Source organism: Equus przewalskii, chromosome 7, assembly GCF_037783145.1.
Source record: "Equus przewalskii isolate Varuska chromosome 7, EquPr2, whole genome shotgun sequence".
NCBI lineage: Eukaryota > Metazoa > Chordata > Mammalia > Perissodactyla > Equidae > Equus > Equus przewalskii.
Window position 1 is genome coordinate 64,235,542 of NC_091837.1, and position 24,050 is coordinate 64,259,591.

The 24,050-nt window shown below is 35.8% G+C and overlaps 1 protein-coding gene across 2 annotated transcripts in view; it reads right to left on the reverse strand.

Moving 5' to 3' along the window:
• Window positions 1-24,050, reverse strand: part of RIT2 (Ras like without CAAX 2) — a 346,858-nt gene that overhangs the window by 257,363 nt on the left and 65,445 nt on the right. For both annotated transcript variants that reach the window (XM_070627577.1, XM_070627578.1), the window contains exon 2: window positions 17,156-17,212. In XM_070627577.1, the coding sequence (XP_070483678.1) occupies window positions 17,156-17,212 (57 nt within the window). The remainder of the gene's footprint in view (window positions 1-17,155; window positions 17,213-24,050) is intronic.

Sequence of the window (24,050 nt, forward strand, 5' to 3'; positions counted from 1 at the left end):
ATATTTATGTTCTATGACTTAGTAATTCCATTTATCAGTATGTAGCCTATAGAAACACTCACGTATGTGTCCAAGATGGATGTTTATTACAGTGTTTTTAATATAAGAGAAAAACTAGATATAAATAAGTTGTCTATCCTTAGGAAATGGCTAGAAATTAATTTTTAATTAAAAATTTAATTAAAATTTTATTTAAAATTTAATAAAATATTAATACATCACTTAGAAATTGCTATAATTTAATTGTTTATAATTGTATATCTAAAAAACTATGATATATATGATATAGCATGAAATGCTATATATCAGCTAATAAGATTGAGGTAGCTCTTTATGTATTGACCTGACAAGTTCTTTATCTATGGACGTAGTCCTTTAGATACTGACATGATCAGTTCTCCAAGACATATTTTTTATTTAAAAATACAATTTGAGGCCAGTCTTGTGGCCTAGTAGTTAAGTTCAGTGCACTCTATTTCAGCAGCCCAGGTTCAGTTCCCAAGCACAGACCTATACTACTCATCAGTGGCCATGCTGTGGTGGCGACTCATATACAAAAATTAGAGGAAGATTAGCATAGATGTTAGCTCAGGGTGAATCTTCCTCAGCAAAAAAAAAAAAAAAAAAAAAGTTCTGTAGAACGTTGCACACGATTGAATACCATTTATGTATTTAAAAAGACATAAATAGCAATACTATATCTTTTCTCCTAATATGTAATTATGCAAAGGCAAAGTATATGTTCCTAACCAATACTGGTCATCATCTCTGGAGTCAGGAGGATATTGCAAGTGGATGATTAAAGGAAGATTTAATATCTTAATTTTTTACAAGGTGATAGAGACATGCACTATTATATAATCACAATTTACTTTTTTAACTATTATTTTACCTGCAGGGTGGGGATAAGAATGGATGGAGCAGGGTGGAGTGGATACAGTGACCTCAGTGAGAAAGCTATTGCAGTAATTCAAGAAGAGAGATGCTTTAGCAGTTATGATAGTGAACATGTATTTGAAAGATATTCAGGATCTAGAATCAGTAGGTCAATGATGGTATGGTTATGAGGGGTGAATAAGAGGGGTCAAGAATGACTACCCTTTCCAGAGCCTGAATTACTAGAGGGATACTCTCTGTCACTCACTGATACAGAGGATACTGCAAGAGGGGCAATTTTGATAGGGGTCAGATCATGAGTTTAATCTGAAATGGTCAAATTTGAGTTACATTTAGATGCAAATAAAAATGTCAAGAAAGTAGTTGGATGTGTAGGTCTAGATGTCAGAAAAGAAATCTGACATAATTCTTTTCATATATTCAGGTTATCTAAATTTGGGCATCATAGGCATATTGATGGTAATTAACACCACGGTAATGGGTGGAATTGTCTGGGGAAAGAGCCAAGAGTGAGAAGAGGGTCTGAGATTAAGCCTTGAGGAATGTCTAGATGTAATGGCCAGTAAAAGGTGATAGTAAAGAGAGAATAAAGGAGTAGTTCAATGGAAAAACACAACTTGACAAATTAACACAAATAGGAGAAGGTATGTCATGAAATATGACAGTGTATGGAAAAATGTAAGGTAAGAGCACCAACCACATGCTGATAATTGTAGAACTGGCCTTTCTTACAGTCTGCCATGGCCCCATATGTCCACTGCTAAGAAGGTTTTAATGAGCTAACTTGGTTCTGATTCAGGGAGGTTTCACTATCCCTAGATGTATGACATATAGGACCTTAGAAAAGTAATAATTTTTTAAAATGTTACTATCCAGCTTCTAAATAAAAACAGAGTGATGGTATTTTTTTTTAACATATAAGATATTCAGATAGCCAAGTAAGCATGAAGATGAATCAACTTTTCTTATGTAGGGCATGAGTCTATCCCCAAATCACTTGGCAAATATCTCTGATGTTCATAGATAAACTGCACATCTTGAAAATTTTATTACTGTCATTTCACATGACTAACAAAAATGGGAAGTTAAAAAATTCAGAACTGTCTTCTAATATAAAAATAGTTGCTCACATTGGTATGGTGCTTGATCATTTTCAAATTGATTTTCCACATAACTAATTTTGGCTTCAAAACAATTTTGTTTTTAAGACAAACATGGCAGGCGTTATTTTACAGATAAGAAAACAAAGGTTCCCCTGGATCAATGACTTGTGGAGGATGACATGACTAATTCAGACTCCGTGTGTCTGACATCTAGTCTAGTCTCTTTCCATCATATGATTTCTATTTGTATTGGCTATGTTGTAATACAAAGTTATCAAAGAAGGTTTTGTTTTGTTTTCCCCAGATAAATCACATGCGCATCAGCTTAAATTGCTGAGTCCAGGAAACATTCCATGTTAAAGAGTAATATCTATCTTTGTCCTAGTGAGAATGCACACTATGGAAACGTCTTTAATCAAAGAAAGCAAATTGTAGAACATGGACATATTTATGACATGTTCAATTTGATCATTTATATGAATCAAACTAACCAAATATTTCTAAATGTCTCTTTCCATGTCCTCATTTCACGCTGAGTAAATACACGCTGATATGGATGACTTTGATGTGAAATGTCAGAATGTTGACCTCTGTATTGTCCAAGAGTCATTTCAACACAGTAGTTAAAATTACACTAATTAAATTAAAAGCCTTAAGTAGAATCAGCCATGGCTAATAATGGAGGCTTTGAATGTTCCCTTTGAAGAGGCCATAAATTAGGAGGCAATAGTTAAAAGCTCTGACTTTGGGGTCAAATAAAATATGGATTTGGATTCCAGTTCTACAGGTTTCTAAACAAATGACGTTGGGTAAATGGATCTAAATAACACTAAAAGATTTAAGATACCAAGAGGTATGTTACAGTTCTAAATGTTTCCCTAAGTAGAATATTTTACACTTTCCACTTTTTTAACTGCTTGAATTACAGCAGATAAATATAAATTTTGTTAGCTCTTTTAAGATACGCTTAAAATAATTTTTGTATCACAAGGTACATTCATAAGCAATCAGCCAACTTTTAGGTCACGCCAGTATGAATATTTTTTTCTCAGTCTAATTGTTTATGTAAATGTGCTCATTAGGAGCCAATAGAATACTAAAGATGTCTTTAAAAATAAACTGCTGATAAAAAGACAAATCATTTAACTTCATACTAAGTGCTCACTTATGATCACTAAACAAGCAAAGGGAATTTTGAGAAGTGTTTCTGTTGTAGGTACACTACTTTCCTCAAGGCCATCTACATCCACACAAAATGACAGAATTGGGGCATGTCTCTAGTTCTTTACATTGACCACAGATAATTTTAATCAACTACTGATTATGGTCAAGATCACAGATGGTTAACTAAAAGTTTTCATGGTTATGGTACTATCTGAAAACTCTATTAAAAGAATAATTATAGGAACATTGTTGTTATTATTTAACATAGCAGTTGTGGACTAGATTTTGGGCAAGGGATCTTCTATAAGCAGTCTGTATTTTAAAAAGCCTCTTTTTCCTTTTTTTTTTTTGCCTTCTTCTCAGGTAATTGTGGGCATTGTTTTAGTTCTCTCCTAGGGTGTTCACATTTCAAAGACAAGATAAGATTTACATCTTCAAGGAAGAGAGAAAGAATGCAAGTTTGCTCTCTGGGAGTTTGGGGTATATTTCTCTATTATCAGAAGTCTAGGGTAATTTATAAAATTTTTCTTTATATTAGGGGTCAGTGGACATGGGGTGCTTGTCTATTTCATTGTCAATCACCATAACATCCTCCCCTTTGCTATGCTGATTTTCCCAGGGATTCCACCTCTTAGCGTCTCAATCAGGTTTTGTCACAAGTGCTTGGACTTTAATCTGCCGCAGCTTGTGCTCTCCTAGATTTTCAAAATGGCACACTAAGGTCTCCAATCTATTATCCCACTCACCCACCTTGTCTGTTAGCCCCAAAGCTAGCACAGTAGTGGACAACTGCATGTCCTTCTTTAATCTCAGTTTTTCTTTCAATTTTCTAACTTGAGTTTTAGCCCCCACCTGGGCATCAGTGGACAGCTGAACTGCCCACAGTAGAAGTCATCCCACTACAGCAGCTGTTCATTTCTCTTCTTTGCTGCCGTGTACTAAATGCAGTTCCTCAAACAAGGGCATTAGACCAGTCAGTGTTGACATCATGTCCCTGTATTCACGCAGCAGTCCATAAATATCTAACATATGGGCCACTCCTCCCCACATAGAGGCCAACTAGGGACTTCCCCCTCAGATGCCTCTTTCCCAAGATTCATTTCTTCAGCTTCCTGGATGGTTCACCAATTGTTTGTTGCAAATTAGCCCTGTACTTGGAGGAAAAGGAGAGACTGAAGAAAGAGGCAGATTATTTCAGACTGGTAGGTGGTAGGTAGCTATTACCGAAGAGGCAGATCATTTCAGATTGGTAGGGGGCCATTTCAATGTGCCAGAGGCTTGTCGTGGGCAGCTGCAAGATGGGTAGATCTTAGTACTTGCCTACCAGAGTCTTAAAGTTTTTGTGGCGACTTTAACTGGGTTCAGTCATGTGTACTGTGCAGATGGTCTCAACAACACACTGCTCTCTCAAGGCTGCATCCTGGAAAATGGTTCCCACTGTGGGAATGGTGGGCAGAATGTCCATTCCAAGGACAGGAGGGGATGAGGAGGCTGTGATTGCTTGAGTCCAGTTTCTGTGTCCACTGGGGTCATGTCCTTTCAATGACCTCCTCCAACAGGAGTATTTAGTACTAAGATTTATTTATTTAAGTACTAACAGTACTTTGATTTATGAGATGATTACTAATCCACATAAGAGCCTTCTATGATAGGAACAATTATTATTTCTATTTTTCAGGTGAAGAAGTAGAGTCCAATAAATCAGATCTAAGAATGTAGACAACTTCCCCGGGTCACGTAGCTGGGAATCACAGGTATTTAAGGCCAGATCCATTAGAGCTCAACTATGAGGTGGCAGGACTGGCCCCTAGCTGTATAAGGTTCATGTTATTCACAATGAATCAATAATAATATTCATTTGGGTGACTATAGGGAGACAATTCTTTTTGCAAGCTTACACACACACACACACACACATTGCAAGAATAGAACAGTAGACAGTATAGTCCAGAGCTGCAGTGTTACTATGTCTGTGCTGATATGAAGTTTCTTCCTTTTTCTTTTTCTTTTTTACCTCTTGAAGATTTGATACATATGTGCCCTGGCAATGTGAGCACAAGGTCAAACAGTTTGGTAAAATTTGTTAAAATAACCTCACTTGGTTCAGACCACTGTCTCCTTTCACTTTGACTCCCTTTCTCACACTGTCCTTAATATCGGGAGGGGTTGGGAAAGAGGCAGAGGACACCTCAGACCCCAAGAGATTGTAATACTCATGAAGCTGAAGCTTCAGGGCTGCTCACTTGCAGGGATCCCTTCCAAAGCTCTATTCTTAATTTTGCATTCAAAATTTTATCTTTTTTTTCTTAAAGAGGTAGGAATATTTCCGGAAGCCATATCAAGTGGGCTAGTGAGAACTTGACTATATATGGAAGTGAGTGCAAATCAAATAAATATATATGATTCAACTCAGGTGAAATATGTCCTCAAGTTAACCTCCTGACATTATATATTTATTGCTATGTTTGCAATATCTGTTTCCTCCGCTGAAATGTATTCTCTGAGAGGGCAGAGGCTTTGTTTTGTCCATGACTGTAGCCCAGCTCCAAGAAGAGTTCTCCACACACATTGGGTACTTATTAATTATTTATTAAAGAATGAATGAATGGACATGAGCCAGAATACTGATAGGAAAAGCAACCTGAAAGAGCTGGAATTACCAGTAACCCACAGAACTCAAGAGAAATGAGATTAGGTTGCCATATATAAACAAAGAATGTCTCATTCAGGACATTGGCTTATCATGAATACTGAGAAAATAGCAGTGTTATTTCAATATTTCCAGGAGTGATCTAATTATAGTCTGTTTTGGAGCTAAGAAGGAGATGCTATGGTCTTCAGTGCAATGCCAGTGCTGTCCTGATGGATGCGTTCCGTGTTCTTAGCCTGATATCATTGAACTTTCAGTTCTATTAACTTCCTTTGGACTGATTCAATGCCTAACAGACTTTTATATTCCCATGTAAAACAGCAGTCGTGGAGGTGATATGCTACTCATTTCCAGTTTTTTGATAGAGATTTCACATAGTAAATTGAATCAGGGATTTGTAATTATGATTTGTCCTCCTTTACGTAGTTTGGCCACAGGAAAAATGATCATAATTATAAGCGCTTTGAGTAATTCCAGTTGCAGTGACAGTAACATCATTGCGAGTTAATAAATTGTCATTCTGGTTATTTTGCCATCCTCACTGGATGGATTCTCTGGGTCTTCAAAAAAGAGCACAAAATCTAGGTGGTCTTTTCCTGATATCTTTCCTTGTTACCATTTTTATCTTCCAATTCAATTGATTCCTACTGAGGAAATCATAATATTCATTTTGTCTTGAGCGGAATGTGAAGCAGTTATATCTATGTTATCACACAGAACAATAATGAGAAATAGTATCATCACCTCATTTTTAAGATGAGGAAAAGTCAGCAATCTGTGCTAATTTATTAAAGGTTGAAGGGCCAGTGAGTACTTTAGACATTCACTCATCCAACTTATTGATCGCCTGCTGTGAAGCAGGTACTGATCTAGATTGTTGGGAGACTTCAGTGACCAAAACAGAGTTTATGTTCCAGCTAAGGAAGACAGATGTAACTATATAGTCAGTAAGAAGGTACTATATGCTGTGAGAAAATAGAAGAGGCTGAGTGTTTTCAGGAGTTCTGGTGGTGGTCACAATAACCCTGACTGACAAGAGGCATTTGAACCCTGAGGAAAGACGTGAAGAAGGTAATGATGTTAGCTCTGTGAGTATCCGGGGAAAGTGTTCCAGGAAAGGAAACAGCGACTGCAGAGGCCAAGATGAGAAATTATTTGACATGTTCCAGAAACAGCAAGGAGGTTAGTGTGGTTGAAATCAAATGAATGAAGGAGAATGGTTAGAAATAAAGTCAGAGGGGCAAGGTGTACCATTCTGGAGGACTTTTTAAAAATTTTTTTTTAATTTATTTTATTTTATGTTTTTATTTGTTGAGGAAGATTAGCCCTGAGCTAACATCTGCCCCCAATCCTCCTCTTTCTGCTGAGGGAGACCGGCCCTGAGCTAACATCCGTGCCCATCTTCCTCTACTTTATATGTGGAATGCCTGCCACAGCATGGCCTGACAAGCAGCGCATAGGTCCACATCCATGATCCGAACTGGTGAACCCTGGGTCGCCAAAGCAGAATGTGAGAACTTAACAGCTGCACCACTGGGCCGGCCCCTGGAGGACTTTATAGGCTTTTGTCAGTGTGTTACTTTTTACTTTGAGTGAAATAGGGAATTACTGGAGGGTTTTGAACAAAGAGACATAATGTAGATTATTTTTTCTTAAAGATCACTCTTTCTGCTGTTGTGAAAATACACTAGCGAGTGGGGCAAGAGTAGAAACAGGGAAACCTCATAGGAGCTAAAGTGGTAATCCAGCCTGGAGATTCTGCAGCTCCTATCAAGATGGTAGCAGTATAAGTAGTGAGAAATAAGTGGACTTTGGATATATTTTGAAAGAAAAGCCAACAGGATTTCCTAAGGGCATGCTGTATGGAAAAATAGAGGAATCAAGGAAGATTGAAAAGTTTTATGCATGAGCATCAGGAAGGATGGGATTGCCATTGAGATAAGAAAGGCTATAAATGGAAAGGTTTTTATGTGAAAAGAACCAGAAATCAGTTTTGGACAGGGTAATTTACGATGTCTGTTAAACATCCAAATGGAGAATTTGAGGAAGAAGTTAGATATACAAGTCTGGAAATCAGGAGAGAAATATGAGATGGAAATACACGTTTTGGAGTTGTAGCGTATAAATGACACCCAAGGCCATGACACTGAAGGGAATCACCGAGGAAGGGAATGTGGATTGAAACAATAAGAGGCCAAGCACTGAGTCACAGGGGAGCTTCAATATCAAGAAGAGGAAGAGCCAGGCCAGGAATCAGAGAAGCTGGTACAGAGGTTAGAAGAAAACCAAGAGTATGGCATCCTGGATGCCAAGGGAAAAATTGAATGACATCTAAGAGTGGTAGACCATACCATATGCTGCTGGTAGATCACAATGGATGGAATGAAAATTGACCATTGGATTAGCCACTACAGAGTCCAGATAACCTTGATAAAAGCAATTTCAGTGGAGTGATGGGATTGAAAACCTGGCTGGAGTTGATTGAAGAAAGTAAGAGAAGGGGAGTTAGAACTGTTGGTATAAACAATACTTTGAGGAATTTTACAGTAAAGACAGTGGAAAATGGGGCAGGAACTGGTGGAGGAAGTAGGATCAAGAAAAGATTTTTAAATTTGTTTCCTTTTATATTTAGGGTAAAAGAAATAATAGCATGTTTTTGTGATGAGGAGAAATGCTCCAAAAGAAAATTTGTTTGAGTAAAATTCCTGAGCAGGAGAGGGGGCTGGGATCTACTGAATGGACAGTGTGGTACTGGCTTATATAGGAGCATGGGTGCTTCACCTAAGTCATAAAATTAGTGGGAAGACCAAGTATGGCTGCAAAGTGGTGAATAGCTTTTGGAAATACCTTCTGGATGGGAGTCTTTGGAAATTTATCATCTGATCGCTTTAGTGTTTCTTGCTAAAGTAACAAGCAAGGTCATTAGGGAGAGTGTGAAGACGGGAGACGTTGCTGGTATTAGAGAGCCAGGAGACTAGGACCGAAATGTGTTTTCCAGGCATCAGTCAAAGCCCATTTGAGATCCCTAGTAATAATTTAAAGTGACACCAAGCAGCATGGTCGTGTTCAGTTGCCCCAAACCAGTGGCAGAACAGCTGAAGGTTTGGGTTTAACCTAGGTGCTGCTTAGCTTACTATAGAGAAGGCTAAGGGATCTGAAATTCTGTGATGATGGAATATAATTTAGGTTAAGAGGGAAAAAGAGAACACCGAAATCATTCATACATTCTTTTATTCAACTGGTTTTTTGAGCATCCCTTGTAAACCATGCATTATGTTACCTTCTGTGTGAAATATAGTGAATAAGGCAGACACAATCCCTACCATCATGGAGCCTGCATCCCACATGGGGAGACAGACAAAAGAATAACACAATTTTTAATGCAGAATTTGATAAATATTATTAAGGGAACAAACCACATGTTGATGTTGAGAATAAAGCATGTACATTACACATGCACATGCCTATGTGTATGTTGATGTGTTGAGCAGTTGATTTAGAAGAAGACCTCTCTGAGGAGGTGATATGCAAGCTGAGACCTACAGGATGAAAAGGAACTTGCTATGTGAAGACGACAGGAAAAGTGTTCAAGATAGAGAATATGGCACATTGGGAAAAACTGAAAGGCATGGAGGAACTTGTTTGTCATATTTAAGAACAGAAGGAAGACTAGTGTGACTGGAGCACAGCAAACAAGAGACATAACGTATGGGATGAGTCTCAAAAGAAAATCAAGGGCCAGTGTGAAGGCAGAATTCAATTTTTGATCTGATTTTATACTAATTTCCTTTCTATTCTACTGTGTTCAGCATTCCAGAGTCACTAATAAATATAAATCTTCAATTTCAGTTTATAAGCCTTGATTGCCTTCAAGAATTATACCAAGCATCTATTCTACCTGGCGATAATACCCTCCCTTCTCCAAATCTCATGCTATCCCTCAACGCTGCTCTGTAGACCATAGTTTTGTGGTTTGCTCACTAGAATAATTGGATACATTAATCTAGGCTAATGTATAAATGACTCCTAATGGTTCTGGGCATTACCTCTCCCCTGAGCATTTACATTTTAACAGGGATTTTCTAGTAGCACAAAGAAGTGACTCTATTAGTGCACATTTTAGACACTGAGAAGACCATTTCACTGTGATTCAAACACACTATTTCTCTAAATTCCTTAGCTTAGGAACTTTGTATGCCACCAGAGATACTGAGAAATGTGTACTTAATGTGTTATGTTCGTCCTACACTGGTCTAATCACATTGATACTTTTCATGCTCATGCATTGTGGTGCAATGATGGTCATTGGAACCGATGCTGTCCACAGATGACCTGTCCATATTGTTGATGTACTTTGCCACTTATGTGAGGTCCTTGTTTTTTCAAGCTTCCTAAATCATTCAGGAAGACTTAACTCTACATAGGACACTTTGTTCTTTTCCTATAGAGCACGTTACAGTCCTTACCAATTGCTCAAGAAGAATATAAATCTTTCAGATGAGTGTATTATGCAGTATTCATGGGTTGTAAGTGAAATTGGAGGTCTAAAGCACTAAAAGAAGAAAAGTATTCACAGCTCAGTCAATTACACGAGAACATGTTCCTTGAAAATAGGATACGTAAGTACAGCTGAAAACTTGCTGGTCATATGAATTTCTGGTCACTCTGAGTACTGAATAAATGTATGAGCAGGTAGATTAATAAAATAATAACTGAGTCCTGGGTTCTTAAGGGTATTTTCTTTCTGCAGGAAAAACAACCCAAAGAAACAATTGGATAGGTCCTTAAGGCCAGTTTAGTCTAATCAAATTGTGTGTTGTACTTATATAACGACCTCAAGTCATCCTGATACAATGAGAAAAAAAGGACAATTGGACTCCAGATAAAGAGATATGATCAGCTCTTAGAGATGCTGAAATAAAATTAGGCAGGGAGGCTCTATTTGGAATGCATTCTGCCAATTTTTGTGCACCATTGATTCCTGTGCCTTGAACAATGCCTGGAACACCATAGCTGCCCAACAAATATTTGTTAATTAATTAATTGATATTGAATGGAGAGGAAGAAGCAGAAGAGGAGAAAGAGTAAGAAGAGCAGAAGAAATAATAATTGACATTAGCATGCAGCTTTTAATTTTTCAAAGAAATTTTCTTCTGGTAACCATTTCAGGTCACGAAATAGCTATTAACATACACAGAAAATTTCTGCTGAAGAACTCTAGCACATTGTTGATTAATTATCAGTTTAGTTGCTCCCTAGGACTCTAAAGTTAACCGTAGAAAAATCTACAAATGATTAATGCTTTCCCAGAAATGTATTTGCTCATTCATTTTTCATTCAACAAATATTTATTGAGGATCTACTATCTGCCTGGCATTCTGCTAAGGTCTGGGGACACATTAGTGAATAACAGATTGCAAGTTCCTACCCTCAGGACACCTTAATTGAAGAGATAATTAAGTAAGAAATTATTTAATTACATAGAGATAAATGATTTTAAGTAAATATTCAAAATTCCGAAAGAATGAATGAAAGAAGGACTTCATTTATTTTGGGTAGGTAAAGAGGGCTCTCTCGAGGAAGCAATATTTAAGCTGAAACTTGACCAGGCAAAAATGTAGGGTGGAAAGCTAAAGAGCATTCAGAGTTAAAATAATTACATTAATGTCCTAAGGCAGAAAGAGGATTGAGTCTAAAAGAAGGTGGATGCGGTTGAAGCTCAAAAAGGAGTTGGAAGGTGGCAAGAGTGTAAGCAACAGCAGCAAGACCATGAGAGTCTTCACTCTATGCTTAGTATTTTATTATTCATCTTAAACACAATTGACAACATTGGGAGCTAAGAAGGCCATATTTCTGTTTTTAAAGATATTTCTGGATTCTCTGTAAAAAACAATTGGAAGAGATAGTCCAAATTGAAAATGAGGGTGGCTCAGAATAAGAAGGCAGCAGAGGTTACAGAGAGATCGGGACAGGTTCAAGATATTTTTAGAAGAATGAAACAACAGTGTTTGGTGAATGATTTAAGGTAGGTGAAGATGAAACAGGTATCAAGGATTCCTCTTGGGTATGGGCATAAGGTCCTGGTGGATGAAGGGGCTTCACCACAATGAAGAACCCTGAAGGAAGCGATGGTCTATTAGAGATAGTCGGTTGCTAGCACAAGTTGCGGCGTGTTTCCTTTGTCTGTCTTGCAGCTGTCTAAATGTAAAAGTTAAGCAAGCTGTCAGTATATTCATTTTTATCTAAGAAGAGAGTATAAGACTGTAGATATCTAAACCCTTAGCTAGTCCTACAAGATGTTTACAAATCTGGTCCCTGACAATATCTTTACCTCTCTCTTGCTACCCTACACATTATGCTATTTATTTCATCCTTAGGACTTCTGGTTCCCCAAATGCCCCATCTCAGTCACATGTTGTGCTGTCTTGCTTGGGTGTTTATACTATTTGTTCTGGAAATATCTATTCTTCCTTCTTCCTTACTTGTCTAATGCCTATTCATGCTATAAACCGCTGTGGAGAGCATCTGCTCCACATGTATTACATGTCCCTTCAGGTCAAGTGAGCTGTACCTACATTGTCTTCTTCAGCACCTTGCGCTTTTCTATTTCGTAGTGGTCTTGTTTGCTTGCTTATCTTCCCCACCCAACTGGGAATGCTTTGAGGCACAGATTGTGTTTTCGTCTCTATATATTCCAAGTTTAGCATGGTACCTGGCACATAATAGGTTCTAAATATATTTATATATGAAAACTTTTTACAGGCTTGCAGAGAAAGGAGGCTAAAATGAAAGTCTTTGAGGACAGTGAGAGATAATCACCAATTACATATATTACTTAATCAAAATTATCATGCTCCGTAACTAAAGAGGGAACACAAATCCTTCATGGTTCAGAATTTCCCATCCAGTATCAAATGTCTTATCCAGAGCAAGCTATTTGAGATTCTCTCTTGTTTCCATCTGTATTAATTTGCCAAGTGAAGTGAGCTGGTTTTCTATGCTCACATGCCTGCCCTCATTTGATTATCAGTAAGCATGAACAGAAACAATTCTCAATGTATGAAGGTATTAGTAAACAAGAATTTGAAATAAATATACAGTCCACAAATGAGAACCTGCTATTTATATTGCTGATTTTGAGGAAAGGGACACCAGATTCTACTTCAAAGAAGAAATCAATAACTTTATATCTAATTCACGTTAAACTAGAATTATATAGAATAAGATTTCTAATTTCAAGAAAGTTATCATAAGATTAAAAGGACATAGCAAAACAAACCATCCTTGGTCACTTTCTCAAAAGTCTTTGAGAAGTCTCCTCAAAGGATCTTGAATTCTAGAATGGATAGCAGGAGTTTCTTGGCTCTTAAACTATATAAACAGCTGTGATCCTAACTCAGTGAATGCAACTTAAGAGAGGATCACTGAACTGCCTCTCCTTCCTGTCAAAATCCCTTAGGACTTTGCTTCTTTCTTACAGTAATAACAGATTTCAAAGATATTATAAATATTCCTGTATTTGTCTTAACTCCTCTTCCTGAATTGAAAATCCCTCAAGGGCATGAACTGTGCTATTTTAATTGTTTATTTCTAAAGGACAAACAGGTTGCTTTGCAAATAGTAGGCATTTAAATATTTTTTTGCTCATTGAATTGCATATAATGGTTAACTCTAATGATTTATTGTTAATTAAAAATGGCACATGTGTTTATTAGTAAGAAGGGTTGGACATCAAGCCTTTGGTCAAAACATCTCTTTTTATTATTTCCATAATTATTTCACTCCAGAAAAATCAAACCATACTTACAATGCCTAATGCTTAGAGATAACTCCATTTTAAAGATTAAATTAAAACTTGAATATATCCATATTTGGCATCTTTATAAGGAACTTAATTTAAGTTTTGAGTGAGGTCTTCTTGCATGGAAGACTAGAATCAATGCCTTTCAATATTCCTTTCATAGATATCTTCTGTGGATTTACACACACTAGATCCATTTGGTTACCAACTTTGAAGATGTTGCCGGTTAACAAGGAGAGCAATTACTCTTTTGGAAAGAACATTGGTACCAAATAATATCCCTAATTCTTGTCAGTGATGACGGGAACCTAAACTTTCAGAATTGATGTATATTTGAAAGAAAAATAATTCTAAGCCAAATATAAGGGAGAAAAAAGGATGCAAATGCATCAAAGATTTTGGAGAAAAACTTCAAAAACTTCAGTCAGTAGGATGACAAACAGATCTGAACAGGGGTTGAAAAATATTCATTTCCTATATAAATTGTGAAATAAGTATAGTTGATAGGCACACTCTTCTCTAATTTGTATGATTTTCAAAATGTACTAATATGAATTTCCCCTTAGGGGTCATAAACATAGCTAGACTGTTATAGTTATGCAGCTTGAGCAGGTAAAAAGTAAATTATTTGGGACTTTCATCTTCCTTGAGCAGAATACCAAGGGAAAATTGTTAACCAATATTCCCATTAGAGATGCCAAGAAATGAAATGATGGGAAAATCAAATTGAAAGTAATAAAGTGCTCTGTGTCTCCCTTTTTAAACTTCTTCCTCTGAAGCTATTTTATTTATAGCCAGATAAAGGTATGATTTCAGCTGTTAATATGGAATTTCCAGTTAGCTTAATCTCAAATGATGGATGTGTCTCATGGATATCTAAAGAAGTCATCATCACATCCTTCTCATTTCTCCCTCTTGAAGGAGCCATTTTTTATTTATTCACATGTGTTGCCCTATTCAAGCCATTAGACTTGAGAGGCTGGTAAGAAAAAGGTAAGGTTTTTGAAACACCAGTGCATATAAAGTTTTAAAAATAATGAAAAATAACAAACAACAGAGTGAGTTTGTGATCTTGTAAATGATATATTATTCTGTTGAACTTTCTGACAAGTTAAAATATTCAGAACTTTTGCCTCACAATTTCTCCTATTTTGTAACTCATAGTGGGTTATGCAAAGTTACCAACATTCCAGAATCAAGATATTTAAAAAATGGATTTAGATGATTATCAAACAAGAATTGTAGCTAATTACTTCTAAAACTTTACAAAATGATTATTTTCCCTTCAGAAACAAAACTGAACTCATCGAAGAAATCCTTCTTGATTAACAACATACTAATCGCCTGCACGTAAATGTTACTAATTCAGTTCAACTGATGAAGAGGTCTTGCTGAATTACGGGGCTGTAGGGAAGGAAGACAAATCCTTTACCCTTGACAAATAAAAATGGCAAGTAATAGGATATATTGGAGTATACGAGGAAGCCATTTTGTGTAAACCTAATTCGGCCTGACCTTGTCTTTCCAAAACGGCCTGACTGAGGCCATTGAGCATGCGTTGTATATCTGCTTTAGATATTCCCTATGGCAAGAGCAAAGGCCCTTGAGATAAAGGTGCAACTTCCCTCCCCCTCCCAAAATTGGCATTTCTTTAAAGATTAAGCATTTTTCCTTAGGCTAGAAACTGATTGCTGCGCTCACCTGTGACCACCCAGCTCAAGACAATAGACTTGCCTCCTGCTATGCCCTCTGAGAGAGCAGACCCACTACCTGCTGTGTCCATCAAGCGCTGTGCCGACAGGGCAATCTTGTGACTATTGTGGGAGGGACATTTCAATCATATGTGAAACAGCCTGTTTGGGGGTATATAACCACTCTGTATACTTCACTTCCTTGGTGCCCTTTCTTCCTTCTGGAAGAAAGGCCCCAGGCCATGGTCCTCAGATGTCAGCTCAGAATAAACTCACCCGAATTTTCATTTATAGATTGGTTATGGATTATTTTCGTCGACACCCTCTAGGTCCTTCTGGCTGGGCTACAAATTAAATTCACATGAGACAGAATAACAGGAGAAAATCAAACAATGTTATATATCATTTATATATAGGAGAGACCCAGAAAAACTGAGTAACTCACCAAAATGGCCAAGCTGCCAGCTTAAATATCATCTTCAGCTAAAGACAAAGGAGGGTGTTGTGGGTGGTGTTTTGGGACTTCAAAGGGGAAGAAGGCAATTCACATGGAAATAGAAAAACAAATGTTTGGTAAACAGAACTTTAATAAGAATGGGCTTAACAAGGACCCTCATAGTCTACTCTATGGCAATGACCTGTCTGGGGGACAGGCCCTTTATCTTAAATTCTTTTAGGCAGTTAGGGGAAAGGTCAAAGTTTCTTTCAGAGTCCTTTGTTCTTAAAAATAATCAAGCCAAAGAGACCTATTTTGAGGCAGCCAATTCTGATTCCCCACAGGAAATTACAAAGTAAGTACATTTTATTCATTTTAGCAATAGTATTCAAGCAAACATCCCGGAGGATTTTCAGGAAATGATGCAAGAGAATTATGTATAGGATAACTTTTTGTATACACAGTAGGAAGTTGAATTAAAATTGCTTGATGAGCAGAACAAGAACTGGAGGATCGTATCCATTGGGAGTGAGGGTAGGAGATATTTAGACTGAGGAAATAAAAAGGGTAAGCGATGAGGTGTAGTCCAAGGAGTGCACAGTCCAGGCAAGCAGGCAATTATGAGGAGTCCAGAAGGTATATGTTTCCTTCTTCCACAAAATAAAGTTTGATGTGTTTTCAATGCCAATGTGTTTCTAGACAAAGAATGCTATGGCAGGCTCTGCTTGGGAATTTTAAACTGATTGTTTAAAGTAGCTCTTTAAAAGAGTAAAGCAGTTTTAAAGAAATCTTTTCTGCTTTGATTGAGGAAGAAAACTTGTTCCCAAGTGCAATGGTCCAGCATTATATATGGTAGAAAGAAAACTGAGTAGGAAAAATGAAACATGACTGGATTAGGGCTTTAACAATATTTTGACTCTTTGAGTCTCAGTTTCTTCATCCACAAGATGAGGATATTGAATAAAACTATATCTATATCTTACGTCATTTCCAAATGCACCATTAACATGGTTAACCAATTCTACAACAGAAGATCTAGAGACTGATAAAGGGAGAAAATGACCAAATAAGCATACAATAGCATCACTTCTATTATCCAGAGCACAGTTTTTCAAATGCAGGTAATTATCCATTAGTGCATCCTGAAATCAACTTAAGGTATTCCAAACATCATATATCAGAAAGAAACAGAATAGAACGGAGAGTAGGAGAGTGTATGGCAAGAAGTAAGGACAAATATTATTTCTTGAAGCTTTTATTGCAGTAGCTTACATATTACACATTTATATCTGTTTGTGTTAAGTCATAGTGTAAAATACATTTCTCATTCTCAACAGACACCAACAATATTTCTAAACCACTTATTTACAATGTCATTATTTGGGCTAAAGGAGAAAAGAAGCTCTTACTCACCAATAGTAGGGTCATGATAATCAGGGAACTGATGACTAATAAACTGCATTGTCATTGCTGAAGAAAAAGAAAGAATTTTAATTTAATAAACATTCACCAATTCATTAACAAGTTATCATCCAATGTAAGTTCATCAGTCTTTTAATAGATTCTAGCGAATGACTTATTTCTGTGAGTGACTTATTTAATTACACAATATGAACCACAAATGATGATAATAAGAGAAAGTTCTAGAAGGAAAAACTGTATCTAGAGTGAAAAACAATGCCAGATACTTCTCTGGAATAAATATGTCCAAATTTTAAGTGTGTTTCAATAAAAAATGAGTTGGAGTAAAAATAAGGAGGCTCTCGACACAATGAGAGTGTCAGCTAACTGTAGGATCCTTCTTGAATTGCTCTGGCTAAACAGTTGGTATTGTAAAGATCTTTTCATTAAAGGTCCTGCACATTCTCTGGAACTTAACTTCTTTGTATTTAAAATAAAGAGAGAATCTCTCAGGTCTCTATTGGTAATAAGGCAGATGATTCTGTGAGTTTTTATCCTTAGTCAGCTTTTCGTAGTTAAAATTATTTGTCACTTTTATTTTGCCTAATCCATGTTATTTAGAACCTTTTATTAATTTTCATTACTTTTTTTGATATCTCCTCTAAATTCTCCACATTTTTTTCAAATCTATACTTTTGTAAAACATTTGTATTGTCTCTATTATAGAGTTTCCTCATTTAAATTTCCATTATTAGGAGAAGGGAACTCTGAAGTAAAGGAACAAACTAAGGGGAAAAATTAGTATATAAAAGTCTTTTCCTTTTTTTCGTGTGTGTGTGTGTGTGTGTGTGTGTATGTGTGACAAAGACTCTTTCCTTGACCAAACTTTAGTCAGGCTCTTCTGAGTCCTCTTCTCAACCAAGCCTTGACCTTGGCCCCTGTCTTGGCTTGGCCTGGATAGCTCAGCTATAGCAAGAATCCTGCTATGTCTGTTTAGTGAGATTCTCCTACCCTTGACATCTGATCACTCTCATTATCAGATCAAATTCCTCATCCCCCACACTTGATATCTCACCACCTTGGTCTTGTGCTTCCAGCAAGAATCCAGCTAAATCTGTTTAGCAAGAATCCACCTACTCTTGATGTCTCCTCTTCATAACTTTCTGTCCACCAATGCCCACCCTTTCTCCTTGCCTGTAACTCCTCACCTTTCCTTGATGTACTTGGAATTGAGTGCAGTTCTATAATGAAGTCCTTTTCCCCCTATTGCAATCCTTCCTGAATAAAATTTGTTGTTTCCACTTTACTTCTGGCTCTGCTTCCCTTTAAAAGTGTATACACCCATCAGCAAATGTTCAGAGCATGGAAGGCTGTTAAATTCAACAAACTTGTACAAGGCATTATCCTAACCCTGCTGAGAAATGCAAAGAAATGGAACCTGACCCAGTGAAAGAGAATTTATGTTTACACTTTAACAGTGTTTACCTCCTGTCTTTGCATTGACAAAGGAAGTCTCCAAAGGAAAGTATTATTCAATTTGACAGTTTAGGGTGAATTTTTGAAATGCAAATCAACATTCCTTACAGATAGCCTTAGGAGTTAGAATATTTCAGGTAAACAAGCCAAAGCAACATGTTTACTAAGTGGATATCAAGGAGAATTTGGAAAATGTTTTTCATGAATTTTAAAATAGCAGTCTCCTCTATCTCTTAATCCCTGGCTGGTTGACTCTGAAGTAGAGCACAGAGATCAGAGGCGTGACCTCATGGTGAAAAGTTGGCTTGGCTAATCAATCAACTAAATTTCAAAGATAGCCCAGACTCAATAAATTTAAAACTTAAAATTTGAAACTAAAATTCCCACTCCACCCTACTCAAAGCAAAGAGATATATGTCTATTCACTAATGTGATTAAGAACCTTGCCATCCATCTTGTGATAGTCAATTATTTAGACTAAAATCTTGAGAATGTCTTTGGACACTTCCCCTTTCATATCCTTTGTCTGGTCACCATGACTACCTTGAATTTTCATTTTCACCTCCAAAATATGTTTCATATATGACTCAATTTTTTCTGATATTACTGTGGTCCAGAGTCTTATCTCTCTCTTAAAAATCTCTATTGCAATAGACTCAAAACTGATTTCTCTGTAGCTATTTTCTTTCCCTCCCATTAGAACTTTCACAATGGTACCAGAATCATCGTTTTAAAAACAATCATATCATTCATTCATATGTTAGCAGCTATTAGGGTAAAGACCATAGTTATTAACACGATATGTTAGCATATGTGTGTTTCTTACGCCCATCATACCTTTTCAGCCTCGGCTTTCATCACTGTCCAAACAGCTATTCTATGTCCTCAGACTTACTGAAGTACTTTCCATCCATGACCATGCCTATATCCTATGGCTTAGAATGGTCTTCACCTTCTCCTTCATTTTGATAACATACTGACAGAGACTGTCCTTAATGAAACTTCAGTCAGGCCCTTCTGAGCACTCCTCTAAACTAGGCCTTGACTTTTATGCTTCCATGTTCATCTCTCAATTGCCACTTTTTAGAAAGAATTCTGCTAAGAAGTCAGTTTAAAGAGAATTCCTCACACTGTATATGTGATCATCCTTGATATTTGATCAAACTCCTCATTCTCCATCATCCTTCATGTGCTATCTGGTACCCTGGCCTGCCTTCAGCAAGAATTCTATTCAGTCTGTTTAACCAGAATTCTCCCTAACGTTTTAGTGATTTTCCATCCACTGACCCTCACCTTGCTCCTTGGCTATAAATTTCCGTTTGTTATTCCTGAACTTGGAATTGAGCTTAGTTGTATATTGAGCTTTCTTTTCCCTTTTGCAATAGTTCCTGAATAAAATCTATTCTCACCTCTTTAATTACTGTTCAGCCCTGTTTTTCTTTAGCAATGTTAATAATGTTCCACATCTCCACTCAAGTGTCATACCATTCAATCAACACATTTAAACTCTTCATTTACCAGATGCCAGTACATGATAGTCATGGAAGCTACCAAGAAGCCTTAGGAAACACTGGGTATAATTACAGACTAAGTTAATTACCATAAACTTACGAAATAATTTTGATGGCTGAAGAAGTTTGGAACAAATTTAAGGAAAAATATATAAGCATTTTAAGAACTGATAGATGTATTTGATATTAGACTTGAGAATCACAGAGGACTATCTGAAATAAATGAATCAGTCAAGGATTTACGTGTTACACTTGTTTATAAGAACTCCTAGCATATATTTAGATGATGGAGTTTGTGCTTTAATGGAAACCTGCTGCTTATTATATTGAACAAGCCCTTCAATTCTCAAATCTTCTGACCTACCACTGAGACGGAACCACAGAAGAGAAAGCCAGCTGAGCTTTGTTCTAGAACTTCAAAAGATAATTTTAGAAAGATTGATCTGTAAAACTTTCTTTTGTGTTTTACAAAGTGGATGCCTGATGGAACATCTAAGAGCCGTTTCCCTTTGCAGAGATGATATGTAAAACAAAGAATGTTTGAAAACTCTCTCCTAAATATCTATCAAATTCAATGTTGGAAATAAGCAATCTGATAAATACCTATCAATTGGACTGAATACTAAATTGTATTCATTTTACCATGTATGGGTTTATATCCTAAAGATTTGAGGATTCTGTTTTTCTTTTCCAAGAGTCATTCTGTGAGAAACTCAATCCAGCTCCTTCTCTCTTTTCAGAGATTACAATTGCATTGAATCTGTAATATCTTAATTCATTGGTTTTTAAGAATGTAATGAAAATGAGGGTCTATTCCTCTTTCCCAAAATACACATTCACATACACATATGTGCACAAAATTGAAAGATAAGTAGGAATCAATAGCTCTCAAGTAAAAACATTTGTCCTAGAAATTACCTACATATGTCAGAAATCAACCTTTTTCTTAAAAAGAGGACATCCGTGAACAGATTTGAGAGCATCTGAGAACCTCAATGTGAAATCTACCTCTCAGGAATTCCTAAAATTCAGCTGAGATATTTATATCTTACTGCATATATATCTTTAAAAAGAAAGTATTCCCTTGAGGAGTAGTATAGAAAGTTCCTTACTCTTGAATGTGAACCAGTTCAATGGATGAAGTTGAGAAAACTCACCTAGCAAGGGTGGCCAACCTATACTCAGTATATTCAGGAAAGACATAAGAAACCAGGGAAGGATAGTACTAGAAATATTTTTCACAAATATTATCCTAGAACTCACCCTGGCTGTGGATTTGCCATTCTGTAAAAACTAACAAGAATCACCTTGGAAAATTTTGAAGAGGAGCAATCTTACTTGAGGCCAAGATAACTTTTCCACATGCTTTAGAAAATCTGCTATGTTAACAGATTCACACCATTTTTCAAAGTTTACTAGAAGTTGCCATCTTTTGGTAATAGGTGAGTCTTTTTGTATTTATATATTTGAAATACTTAAGAAGTGTTGTGCAAAGTACTGAGCTTTTGGATAATACAAGGATGGACTTACTGTATTCAGAGATTCACTCAGTCATAATCATTGCCAAAGCACATTTAGCAGTTCTTATCTCAGAGACTGGATCACTGAACTCATCAGGAGGCCACAGATATTAGCCAGGAATAAGAATGCTGAGGAAGGAATGACATGACGGGAGGCAAGCACAAGAATTGATTTAATCTCATGAAATATCTTATAGCCCTTGATCAAAGTAAAACTGTGTGTATGAATCAGGTTAATACTGGTATTAGATAACTGAATCTCTATATCAAAGTGAACCACTAGGATAGTTATCATTTGTTTTCTGAAAGACTATTGATTTTAGATGTAATTTTAAAGTCTTCTGCCTTGCTAAATCATTTTATTATTTAGTTGTTTTATCATGATATTTTAGGAGTTTCTATCATATCATCTACAAATAGAATTACTTTTCAATTTTTATTTTATAATTAATTTATTTTGTGTATATTCATTGGTTAACTCATTCAGTAAAATATTAAATAGTAGTGCAGATAGTGATCAACATTGACTTTTCTTGACCTTAGTGGAAATAACTTTTTTTTCCCCAGTGAGACACTGGTGTTAGTATTGTGATATATTTACATATTTCATTATATTATGAAAGTAGCTATTCATTTCTGCTTTCTTGAAACCTTTAATAAGAAACAAGAGTTGTACTTTTTCAAAGGCATTTTTAGTATACTGGAGATAATCACATTATTCTTCTACTGTGAATCACTAATATGGTGACATATTAATAGACATCCTAATATTGAGCCAACCTTGCATTCCAGGATTGGAATATATTTGGTCATGATGTCTTACTTTTTATTGAGGTATTAGGGTCTGCTAATACGTTATTTAGGATTTTCATATTATTATCCATAAGTAATATTTGTCTACAGTTTTCTTTTTTAGGTTATCTTTATCAGGATTAGGTATCAATCTTGTGTTTCCATTATAGAATAATTTAGGAGATTTTCATTTATTTTCTATGCTCTGAGATAATTTCCATAGCTTTGGAACTATATGGTCTTTAAAGCTTTGGTAGAATCACCTGTGAAACCATCTGGGCCATTTGCCTTTTTAATAGAGGTAGTTGCTTGATACTTCTCTCTGTTTATTCTGTGCATGTTTGTCTAAGTTTTATAACTCTACTGGAGACAATTTTAGGAATTTTACTATCTGAAGAACTTATCCATCTAGGTTTTCAATCTTATTTTCAAAGAAGTATACAGGCTTATCACATGATGTTTTAAATTTTCATTTTTTCTCTAGTTATTTCCTCCTTATATTTTTTATGTTTGCTGTTGCCATTTTTTATTTGCTTAAATTAGCTAGTAGTTTGTCTATTTTGTTTAAGTTCAAAGAATTTTAATTTTGATTTCATTATGATTACCACTACTGCTATTGTTATTACTATCCATTGATTTTCTTTTCTTTTCCTTACTGCTTCTGCCTTTATGATTTCCCTAGTTGTGTTTCTTTTGGTTTACTTTTTGTTAACTCAGTTCATTTATTTTCATTCTTTTAATTTTTGTTGGTAAAAGTTTTTTAGATACAAACTGTCCTCTGATCTCTGCTTTATATATCCCCTGTATGTTCTGATATTATTTTTCAGAAATTTATAATTTCTATTTGTATTTTTCCTTTCACTTACAAGTTGATAAATTGAAAGCTCTTTTCAATTTCCAGCTGGAAGAGACTTATAGCTTCTTATTTTATTTTTAATTTCAGTTTTACTGTCTTTTGATCAGAGAGCATTATTTCTGATATCTTTATGTAACTTACAATTTTTGGTCTCTTAATATATAATTAATTTTAATGGTTTTCATATTGATATGTGCATCAATAAGGTCTTTATTGATTATATTTTAACTCTTTTATATTCTTATTTATATTTTGTCCACTGCTCTGTCTTGTATTGAGAATGATGTATAAACTCACCCATTATAGATAACTGTTGTGTTATCTATATTTGGTGCATATATTTGGTGTTGTGTTATTTAGTGTGTAAGTATTTTTAACTGTAGTAATTTAATTATGGTTTGCTGCTTGTATTATTTAAAAGTTTCTTTCTTCATCTCATTTAATTATTTTTTTTCTTTTTTGTCTGATGTCAAGATTTTAATCACTGCTTTATTTTTGTTTTAATTGGCTTGGTTTATCTTTGCCCATTCTTTTGCTTTTAACATTTTAAATCATTGTATTTGGGTGTGTCTACTGTATATTACATGATGTTGAATTTTGTTTGAGACAATTTGAAAATTGTTTTCTTTCAATAGGCAAGTTAAATTTATTCATATTTACCTGCTCTTACATTCCCCCATGTCTTTTCATGACTTGACAGCTCATTTCTTTGTAGCACTAAATAATATTGCACTGTCTAGATGTACCAGTTT